We start from the raw sequence: 12,091 nt of genomic DNA on the forward strand, positions 1-12,091 counted from the left end.
ACGTGTTTTCCTGCGTTCTTTCGGGATTCTGTTGTCCTTTGTTTTAAAGTGCATATGACTAATATCTATGGAAATTGAATCACTCAACTATAATCAAACAGCTTAAACTTATTACAATCTAAATGCAGGGCATGACATACGATAATGTAGTTTAAATGTTACCTAACAATTTATCATGTACACATAATCATTATGATAAAGTTTCATATTATGTGGAGTATAGTGAAATTGAATACTTCAATACAGACTGAATACAGCGCGTCAACATGAAGAAAGTTTTTATTAACAGAATATATACGTGTCAAAAAATTTACTTTCTGTCGATTGTCATTCTGTTATGATAATAAAAGTTCGTTTATGTTATTTTTCTTAATGTGCCTTTCACATGTGAAGTATTTTAGTTGTTATTTTTCATGCTCTTTGTGGAATTATCGGTATAGACCATTGGCAAGGCAGAAAAATATCATTTTAGTAAAAAAACAAAGTAATTCTAATATTATCTTATCCGTTAACAAAAAAAACAGATATTTGTAAGCTTAGAAAATGTAAAATATTGTTATTTAAATCGTGTACGGAGGAATTTTATACGTAAATCGATCGGACCTTGGCTAAAAGGAAAACACTAGAAATGTCAGAAGTAAACATTCACAGTCTCCTTCTGAAAATATATGTGTCTATTACAAATATTTGTCATTCATTTATGTCTATATAACGATGTGCATGTATGATCAGTTCAAAAAAACAGTTTCCATAGGTACAGTATCACACTAACACTTGTTGTAAAATGAACTGAACTATATGGTGCATTTGATGTGATTTGTTCAGTATTACAACGTTGCAGAACGGGAGCTAATTCTTGCCAAAACGCTATCCGTGTGGCCGCTAGATGGTGCTTCACCGACTGTGACGTCATTTTAACTACGATATTAAGATACTTCTGCTCGTTAGTGTTGTATTGCGGCCATTCAAACGATGTAGCAGTTACAGGGGAACTAGGATCCCTGAAAAAAATCAAAGGATTTATAAAGACAATATTTGATATTTTAAGTAATTTCCTTAGACAAACTTAACACAAATACCAGGCATAATATTTTACTCCTTGCCTCTTTTTTCAATTGAATCGAAAATTGCAATATATTGGTATTGAAAAAAAACACATCCAGTTTAAAATATTGAACTGCTTGCTAACAATTTAAGACCTACCCGCTTTTAGCGAAGTTACTCCACAATGTCATCATTTGTGCTGACAGCTTGATGTCATCTTGAGTGACCTTGAAAGGGTCAACACCACCCAAGTCGTCAACAAGTTTACGCTCCAATGATTCGTGAAGTCCAAACACATAAGCCACTTCCATGGTATGTGTCGCACCTTCCAGCCAGTCTGGGTAGGGAACAAAGCTTGGCTTCTGGTCAAAAACATAAAAGAATGATGTCGATTTACGCCCTTTCATCACGATATCGCTATGTTTTTGGATTGAATTAATTGCTGGTAAAAAGAATTCAGAATCAGAGGCAAGATCCACCATATTTCTTCTTGTCGTCAAAGCATCATCTGGTCGTGTCCAGTCTGTGTATTGGTGTATTACTGATTCAGTTAACATTGGAGACGTTTTGCCAAACACCGTTGTTATTATTTCTGGCACTTTAACATTTTCAAAATAACTTCTAGGAACCCCTGTTTTTATGTCTATTTGCTTTTCTTTCAACTCTTCCTCCCATATAGGGACATTCACCGCTCCGTCACTGCCAGCTACACCTATGATGACATCAATTTCTGCAAAAAACTTCTGTGCAGACTTTCCTTCAAAAGAATCGTCAAAGAGAATGCTAGAAGGGTCTTTATGTAAAAAGTCTCTATCAACTGATGGAAGAAATGACCATGAATCAGTTTGTAACTGTTTAACAGATTTACTGCGGAGACAAACAATTATCTGATCGTAGTCGGATAAATCGCAATTTGTATCTTTGATGTAGCTGGCGAATACTTCGGTAGGATTCTTTTGAAACGCCCAGAAAGATAAAACAGTTCCACTCTGTGCAACTATTCTTTGAAATAAACCTTTGTTCTGAGGATAAATAGCTTGATACATAGCCGCTGCACCACCTGCAGAATTTCCGAAGAGTGTAACACGTGTAGGGTCCCCGCCAAATTCATTTATATGATCATGAACCCATTGAATAGCCATTCTCATATCCCATAATCCATAATTTCCTGAAGATTTGGTCCCATTGCTTAGAAATCCAAAAACATTTAGTCTATAGTTGATTGTAACAACGATGACATCATTAAATGCACTTAGAATATCTCCAGAATAAATATCAGCCCCTCCAATAGCAAAACTTCCTCCATAAATATACAACATAACCGCCAAGCTATTGTTCTTCGAAGTCGTATTACCTGGAACATATATGTTGAGATAAAGACAATCTTCGCTTTTGACCATGTCTTCCAGGTGTTTATAAAACGGCGGTATGACCTGTATACAATGTGGTCTATGGAATGTTGCGTTATAAACATCAGAAAATGTTCCAAATGGCTCCGGTCGTGCAAATCTTCGTTCTCCTACAGGAGGTTTAGCGTATGGAATACCAAGGTAACGTTGAACATGTTTGCTGTCTCCATCAAAAGTTACCGTATCTATATTTCCAATAAACGTTCCAATCCCAGTAGATAAAGTTATTTCCTGGTGCCACGAACTTAAAACTTCTATAACAAATAGATGTTGAAGAATACATAAGAAAAATATTTTATATAGAGACATTTTCCTTTTAATTTTCTTATTTTTCTAACACATGTAATAAAATTAATTTACCAAATTATTATGATATAAATACTGGGGGACTAGCACGTGATTAATCCACACATAAAACAGAAGTGTAGCAATCAAATATACACGTTTTCTACACTAAATGGCATGCGCGCTGAAGGATGAAATAACGCGCTTTGTAAACAACTGTTTATGTTGGTTACAAGAATGTTTATATAAGGTATTAAGTTTATATCCGGCAGGGTTGTCTTCAAGTTACTCGTATTCAATTTAATGTACAAATGTACAGATATTTATATTATCTACACTATCATTTACATTTTTTATATAATTTCCCAAGGAGAGTGTTACTTGATGATGGATGAATGTATAAATATGTATATATGTTTTTATAGGATATCGACGATACGTGTGCAAACATCGTATATTAGACCTCCAACTGCGTACTTTATAACCACATTTTTTGTATAACACCTTTACGTAATTTCACAAAGCATCAAATGAAAAGGTAAATCACATATAAAATGATGGAGTGGAAAGATCTTGTCATGCCAGGAATAATTCAGAAAATGCAAATTATTTACAAGATAACGAATAATAAATTGTACAATAAACATTTTAATTACATGCTTGATTAAATGTAGAAAATAACTAAGCCAAAAATAATTACGATTATAGCATGAACTTTTAATATAATATGATCCTTACAAATCTGCAGAGTCATCAATATTATCACAAAATACCATCAAATTAGTTAAATATTTGGAGAATTCCATTACATTACTCGGAGGCAAATAAAGAATATATTTTTTCTTCTAATATGCAAAATGGTATTTATATCTAGTAAGGTCAAGGTTGTACCTTTATTGCTCAGCATGAAAATTTCATTATAGTTATCATGATTAAATGCAATTAAAGTTTTAACTCAAGTTAGGCAATTAACAAAGTACATGTAAATTACTAAAGTAAACACTTTATAGTGTTCTTTATTGTTCTACAGCCTCGACATATCATGAATAGAAATTCTCTCCATAACCATAAGTTGCACATAGATGCATGAACCAAGAATCTTCTAAGAATTTATTTACAATCATTAAGGATCTAATAGAGAAAAGCTTGCAGAATATATTATACATAGACATATGAAAACTTATTCATATGAAAAATATGTGATAACCATGAGTTTAACATATGTTTGTTGACATATTTTTCATATGGTACTGTTTACATATGTTAATCTTACATATAAAAAACACATGTTCTTAAACACATATGTTTTTCAAAACACATGAAACACAGATGTTTTACATATGGATGACATTTGGGGTACCAAACATACAGCAAACATGTGGTGCATATTTAAATATGGTAAATATGCACCACATGTTTGCTGTATGTTTGGTACCCCAAATGTTATCCATATGTAAAACATCTGTGTTTCATGTGTTTTGAAAAACATATGTGTTTAAGAACATGTGTTTTTTATATGTAAGATTAACATATGTAAACAGTACCATATGAAAAATATGTCAACAAACATATGTTAAACTCATGGTTATCACATATTTTTCATATGAATAAGTTTTCATATGTCTATGTATAATATATTCTGCAAGCTTTTCTCTATTAGATCCTTAATGATTGTAAATAAATTCTTAGAAGATTCTTGGTTCATGCATCTATGTGCAACTTATGGTTATGGAGAGAATTTCTATTCATGATATGTCGAGGCTGTAGAACAATAAAGAACACTATAAACAGTATGACGCAACGAAATATTATGTAAACAGAAATGGAGATCTAAATCTATTGCGATAAAACCATTATTGGGCATTAAAACTTAGATTTTCTCATTTTTATTTTTTCACCTTCGGAATTTTTTTATACGCAATTGCGTATTGTGCGTAATGGGCGCTACGCCCTTGCAAATGATGTTTTTGTTTCATTATTTTTTTACATGTGGCCTATTCACAACACTTGCGTGACTTCAACTCATTCAATAATGTAAAATTATTTAATTATATATTCTAGGTTGTCCATGTATGCGTGCGTGCGAGCGTGTGTTCGAAAACCTTGTCCGGCCAATACCTCCCTAATGCATCAAAGGGTTTTATCTGTCAAATGCTTTTCCCTGGTGCAATTATAACACAGTTTGGTAAGCCTTGAATTGTAGCGCAAAACATAGCTGTAGAGAAGCATATAATTATGAAGCATGCTAAAAATATAACCTCAAAATATTATTGTTGCCGAGAAGAGTCAATTGAACAAAAATGGTCTCAGAACAATAGCCAACTGAGCCTAGGTACAGGGACACTACTTCAAGATGAATATTTAAATGCGTAGCTCCTATTAACTGACCCAAAGGGCAAACCATTTTTGGTCCTATGGACATGATTAATAGAGGATATTGAATGACTGCAAGTTCAATACTGAATTTATGCACGAGTTGAATAAAATTATATTATGCGAGCCTCTGGCGAGCATAATATTATTTATTCAACGAGTGCAATAAATTCAGTAATGAACTTACACGAATTTAATATTCTATTTATCACATACCAAAAATAAAGACCGTTTAAAGTGAAATAAGAGTCATTTTTCATTGACGCGCCTATAGTATAACGCTAACATTTAGCGCGTCTTTACACTATGTTTGTATAACGCTAATGACGTCACGTCAAATATATGCACGGCCGTGCAATACAATATTTACGGAGTCGCAAAATCGGCACGGGTGTGTGATAAATATAATTATTAAATGTAGAGAAAAACAAAGTAACGCTAAATGTCAAATACCAATGATGATCAAGATACATGTACATAGATTATAAGGAAAGTAAATTTTAAACAAATTTCTTAAAAAGTCAATTTAATATAACCGCCCTATGATGGTTTTCAAAACATTTCAAAATGCGACAAACGTAATGCATTGAATTGGTATGCGGCACGGGTAAACAAATAAAACAATAATTCACATCAGATGTCGTAAGTTTAAAGTCCTTTCAATAGTTTTTTTTTTCTTAAAATAAGCAGGCTAAAACAGCAACAATTATTCTTGAAAAAAAAAAACTTAACCAAACCATTAATTTCATGATTCTTCAATCTTAAAAACAATATTGTCTTTACGTGCATAAGGTCAGATAATATTGTCTTTACGTGCATAAGATCAGATAATATTGTCTTTACGTGCATAAGATCAGATATTTCCTTTTAATTCATGATCTTGCTACACTTTCAATATTTTTATCTAATATATACAGACAACAATAAGTATAAACTTCCGCAAATCTTAAGTATACTTTGATTTTACTTCCTCATTTATTGTCCTACGTGATTGTAATATCATATGTATTATATTATAAATTTGTGTGGGTTGGTGGCCGGACTATACAATGAAAACAATTAACGTTTAAATTTTAATGTTACTTCCGATATAAAGCTGTTTACGAAACACTTGAATAACTAAGAGAGTTATCGGACAATACTTCCTCCACTGATATTTTAAACTATGATGACGATTGTATAAATTTTAATTTTAGGAGAATAATTGTTCAAATAGTGCAAAACATGATATCTCGATGATGATGATGATGGCATGTTTTTGTTTATGCTGCTTCTGTTGCTGCTGATGATGATGATAGTGATGATGATGATTTTGTTTATGAAGATGATACTGATGCTGCTGCTGATGATGATATTGATTTAATGATTTGCTTGATGATGATGATGATGGTGATGGATGGTGGTGATGATGATGATTTTCCTGATGATGATGATGATGATGATGATCTTGATGATGATGATGATTTGTCTAATGATGATGATGATGATGATGATTTGTCTGATGATGATGATGATGATGATGATGATGTTCTTGATGATGATGCTTATTTCTCTGATGATGATGATGATGATGATGTCCTTGATGATGATGATGATGGTGGTGGTGATAATGATCATAATGATGATGACGATGATGTTCTTGATGATGATGATGATTTTTCTGATGATGATGATGATGATTTCTCTGATGATGATGATGATTTCTCTGATGATGATGATGATGATGATGATGATGATATGATGATGATGATGATGATGATGATGATGATGAAATGATGATGATGATGATGATTTTGATGTTCTTGATGATCATGATGATGATGGTGGTGATGATGATGATGATGGTGGTGGTTATAATGATGATGATGATAATAAGTGCATGAGTCTTTTATAAAGTTTCTTATATTCATTCCCTGCGGTCTGGAGACCGCAGGGTATTGGTACGCGTTTAACTTTTGAGGCATGGAGGAGCACGTGACCTGTTTTCGGTACATGGAGGAGCATGTGATCTGTAAACCGGACATGATTGGTTAATTGACCTGTTCGAAACCTAGCTAATAACCGTTTGCCGGTACGTTACGTATTAACCTGTAGGGAAATCCGAATTACACTAATTAAGAACAAAAACTATTACGTTGATACTTCTAATTTTTCTATAATTATTTTACCGTTTAAGGTTGAAAAACTTGAATGATGTGCTTGAAAATTATCAATGTTTCTTTAATATCTATTTCAAATTTTACAAACAATAAATTGTTTATACCAGAGACGTTAAAGTACATGTGTCGTATAACGGAGGAAGAACTCACGGATGTTACATACTTTTAATATACAAATACAAACACACAAGTGAACGAGTGGAATACCAAAGCTGAACTCCTGCTCTGACATTTGAGAATAGTATATATAATATCAACCTGTCCTAAGGACATTTATAATGTATAATAAATACACACGTTTTGAGTTACATATATTAATCATTTTGACATAAGATCAGTCCGTATGTAATCCTGAACCTATAATACTTCATAAATCATGTCATGTTCCATAGTGCACATTATGAAAAAAAACCTTAATATATGTATATAGCATGTTTGACTTGTCTATGTTCTTTTGAATATAGCGTGTTATGACTCATTAGCCGTGCAACCAGCTATTACGACAATTCCTCCTTTTATCTTATATAAAAAAATTAAAAAAAATGTATTAAACAAGGTATTAAATATCAAATATTTCAAACTCGTTCTAACAAATTAAAAAAAAATCTAAAAATCAACTTGACATCTGTTTTACCCCCTAAGGTAAGGATGTTATACATCAACCTTGGTCACTTTATTTAAAAAAGAAAAATTCATTTTAATAGAGAAATTTGGATAGATACAATGTAGCAAGGTAAGTTTTCCTTTTATATTAGGTTTTAAAAAATTTTTTAAAAAAAGGGGAAAATAATAAATTTTTGTTAAAATTGGGTTTTAAAAAAAAATTTTAAAAAAAAATAATAAATATATTTTTAAAAGTTTAAACATATAAGGTAAAAATTATTTGCTTTTATAAATTTTTTCCCAAAAATAAAAATTTAAATTTCCTTTATTTTCCCTTTATAAAAAAAAAAAAAAAAAGTTTAAAATTTTTTTGAGAACAAGAAAAATAAAAAACCAAAAAAATAAATTTTAAAAATTTTTCAAAAGGGAACCCAAATTTATTTTAAGAATAATTTAATTTTAAAAAACCCCTTTAAAATTTATAAAATTTTTCCCCGGAAATTTAAAATTGTTTTTAAAGATAAGATAGAAAAGAATTTTTTTGATTACGGGAAAAAAGTTTTAAAAATTAAAATTTTAAAAAAATTGGGGTAATTGAATAAAAAGTTTCCAGGTTTTTTTTAAATTTCCGGTTTTTTAAAAAGTTATTTTTGCCAATTTCGTCAAATTTAACACTTCCCGTGACGGGTAAAAATTTTTTGTTTAAAAAGGGTTAATTTCTGAAAAAAATCGGGAAAAGGGCTTGGTTCCCTTTGACGGGGGTCGGGAATTTTAAATCGTTTATGAAATTTTTTAAGTTTTAAAATTTAAATTGACAAACCATAATTGTTTTTTTTAAAAAAAAATTTTTTGATGGGTTCCCCGGAAAATTTTTTTAATTTAATTTAAAAATTATGTATTTTTTTTAAATTTTTTTTTGTGTTCAAAACCCCTAAACTTAATTTAAAAACACCCTTATAAAGTTAAAAATTTCGAATATTTTTTGGCACAGTTGTAAACCTGTGTTTTGTTTTGGTTTTGTTTTAAATTTAAAGGAATGTTTTTTGTTTTTAAAAAAATTACAAACAAAGTTTTTAAAGTAGATCTATAATTTTTTCAATTTTTTGTAGGCCAATGTTTTTTTGAAATAAAAATAATTAAATTAAACATTTCTTTTTGGGGGTTCCAAAAGAAACCCTCCGGGCCAAAAAAGTTTTTGTTTATTAATTTTTTTGGTATTCTCTTTTTTCTCGAAAAAATAATTTTTTTTGATAAGGGAAAATTGTTTTATCCAAAAAAAAATCTCTGGGTTTTTTGTTTTTAATTTTATATAAAAACAATAAAAAACCCTTTTCTTTTTTGAAAAACGGAAGTTTTTTCCCCGGGTTTTTTCTGGGTTTGAAAGAAAAAAGGGAACAAAAGTTTATTTGATTCCAAACAATTTTGTTGTTGGTTTGGGGTTTTTTTTGTTTTTAATCCGGTTTTTGGTTTGGGCAAAATGTTTATTATTTTTTAAACAAAAACCGTAGACGCTTTTTTCAAATTTTAAATTTTTTCATCGAAGAAAGTGTTTTTTTGTTTTATTAATCTGCATTTTGGGTTTTACAAAAGAGAAAGGGGTTTTTTTAATTGGGTTTATTGCAATTTTTGGGGTCAAACGGAAAATGGTGTTAGGGCGATGTTTTCCCCCGTATTCCGGCCCCAATTCGCTCGCCACCTCTTCTTCTTTTCTGGACCCACAAAGTGATTTGTTAGGGCCCAAAATTTGCATTTTTTTGTCCCGGTTTAATCGTTAATTAAAAATATTTAAAAATACAATTTAAAACAATTTAATTTTTTTTTCAGAATATGACAAAAAAGACAACTGTTTAAAAAAAATGCCAAAATTTTTATAAAAATTCCAAATTAAAGATGTTTCTCTTTTGCCTTTTTAATATTTTTTATGTTTAAAACTGATAATTTAAAAAATTTTTAAAATTTTCCCCCAAAAAATATTTTGTTAGTTTTAACTAAGCTAAAATTTTTTTAGTTTAAAAATTTCGAAAAATAAGAAAAACCTTTTTTCCAAATTTTTAAACTTTTAAATTTAAAAAATTTGGTGCCCCCTTTGAAACAGTTTTGTTTACACATGTTTTTCTAAAATTTGAAATAAAGGGGAAAAAATTTTTTAAAAATTCCCAAATTTAAACCATCCTTTAAAATGCTTTTCCATTTTTTGAAAATGGCATTTTTATTAACCCAAAACTTTTTTAATAAAAAAATTTGGAAATTCTTTTAAATCCCCAAAAATAAAAAATTTTTAAAGAAAATTTCTAATAAAAAGCAAATTGAAAATTTATTTTAAAGAATTAAAAACCACCAAAAATTTAAAAAGAATTTTACATTCCCCTAAATGTAATTTTTTTTGTTTTGGGTTTTTATATTTTTTTTTTCTTTGTTTTTTAACAATAAAATTTTTTTCTTTCTATTAAGTAACTTTTTTAAATTTACAATTTCTTGTTTTAACCAAAAAAGTTAGATATAAAAGGGAAAAACTTTAAAACTATGGCTAAAAAATTTGAAAAAATTTTAACCATTGGTTTCCAAAAACGTTTAATTTTTTATTTTTGTTTCCTTTGGTTTTTACCTTTACCCCCCGAAAAAATATTTAAAATTTTGTTGGTTTTTCAACCCAAAATTTTCCCCTTTTTAAAAAAATAGGTTTTATAAAATTTAAATTAAAAAAAGAAAAATTCAATTTTCTAACCCGGCCCAAAGTTTTAAACTTGGGGTTTGGAAATTTCCATTATTGCCCCCTTGTTTAAAAGAGGATTGCTTTTTTTCTTTGGGTAAAAGGAAATTTAAAAAACCCCCTTTTAAAATTTCCTGAATCAAAATCCTTTGAAAATTTTGCATTTCTTTTTTGGAAAAAAGTAAAAATTAACCCCCTTTGAGCAAAATTTTTATTATTAAATTTGGGTTGTTTTTTTCGGTTTTTTTCGGAAAATTCGGCAAGGAAACATTTTTTACTTTTTCAAGAATTTGAAACCTTTCCCCTTCCCTTTTAAAATTTTTAACCACGGGGTTTAAAATTTAAAAAAATGGATTTGGTATTCTTTAAGAATTTAGATTCGTTTCGCATTTTCCCCGGGGTTATTCAAAAAATTTTTTGGGATTTTCCCCTTTTTGGTCGGCCAGTTTCAATTTCTTCTTTGTATTGAAATTTTAATATTTTAATATTTCGAACCTTAAATTTGTTTTTTAATTTGGAATTTAAAATTTTGAATTTCCCAAAAAACCCGGTTTTTTTAATTTATAAAAATCCCCAAAATTAAAATTGGTTTGGTTTCCTTTTTCCCTAATTTCCTATTTTTTAAAAGTTTTCCCAAATTAATTTTTAAAATTTTTGCCCCTTTTCTTTTCGAAATTTTTTTTAAAAAAAGGAATTTGAAAATTTCCCAAAATTTAAAAATTTTTTTCCCGGGCTTTTAATTCCCCCCCAAAAAAGCCCTTTTCTTCCCTTTTCTTTTTTGGGTTCCTTTTAAACCCGGAAAGGGAAAAGGGATTAAAATTTTCCCTTTTTAAAACCAAAAATTTTGAAAACTCAAAAAAACGCCAGAAAAGGGCCTTGTTTTTAGCACAAAAATTAAGGTTTTTTAAATAAAGGCCCTCCCTTTTAAAAACCCAAAAAATGGAATTCATTGGGGTTTAAAATTTTTCCCTTAAGAAAGAAACCAAAAATTAAATTTAAATTTCGGCTTTGGTCATGTTAAAATTTAAAACCCCCTTGTTTTGAATTTCCCTGGAAAAATTCTTTTTTAAAACTAAATTCAAGTAAAAACAAATTAAGAACGGGGTTCATTTTTCGGTTTTGGTTTAAAACCAAATTAAAAAAAGGTTTTTTTTGTACGTTTTCCTTAAACAAAAAAATTTTTAAAAAATCCTTAATTTTTTTTAAAAGCAATTTATTATTTGTTTAATTGATTCCCAATTGTTTTAATTAAATTTGGTTTTTAATGGAATCCTATTTTAGGTTTTAAATTTGGCTTTTTTTAAAATAAATGGGATAAATTATCATTTTTTTTTTGTCAGCATAGGGAAAACCCCTCGGGAAAAAAACCACCTGTAAATTTTCCAAATAAACCCCAAATTTTTTAATTTTAGCCGGGGGGAACCACCCATTTGTTTTTTTGTTGCCCTATTTTAAACGTTTTTGGATAACTTTTATTGGTTCTTGGAATTTAAATTAAAAATTGGAAA

At 29.4% G+C, this 12,091-nt stretch overlaps 1 protein-coding gene across 1 annotated transcript; it reads right to left on the reverse strand.

Moving 5' to 3' along the window:
* Positions 1-96: 96 nt before the first annotated feature.
* Positions 97-3,006, reverse strand: LOC132758072 (neuroligin-4, X-linked-like). Its single transcript, XM_060749585.1, has 2 exons — positions 1,204-3,006; positions 97-1,001 (listed from the first exon to the last, which is right to left on the reverse strand). The coding sequence occupies exons 1-2, from the start codon at positions 2,760-2,762 to the stop codon at positions 734-736; spliced, it is 1,827 nt and encodes a 608-aa protein (XP_060605568.1). The 5' UTR covers positions 2,763-3,006; the 3' UTR covers positions 97-733.
* Between the last annotated feature and the right edge of the window lie 9,085 nt (positions 3,007-12,091).

Source organism: Ruditapes philippinarum, unplaced genomic scaffold, assembly GCF_026571515.1.
Source record: "Ruditapes philippinarum isolate M1 unplaced genomic scaffold, ASM2657151v2 ctg1077_1_1_1_1, whole genome shotgun sequence".
Lineage (NCBI taxonomy): Eukaryota > Metazoa > Mollusca > Bivalvia > Venerida > Veneridae > Ruditapes > Ruditapes philippinarum.

Excerpts from the sequence above, each read along its gene's own strand:
- LOC132758072 (XM_060749585.1), bottom strand. The coding sequence starts at position 2,762 with ATGTCTCTATATAAAATATTTTTCTTATGTATTCTTCAACATCTATTT. Across the intron at positions 1,002-1,203 it reads AGTAACTTCGCTAAAAGCGG|GGATCCTAGTTCCCCTGTAA; the intron begins GTAGGTCTTAAA and ends GATTTTTTTCAG.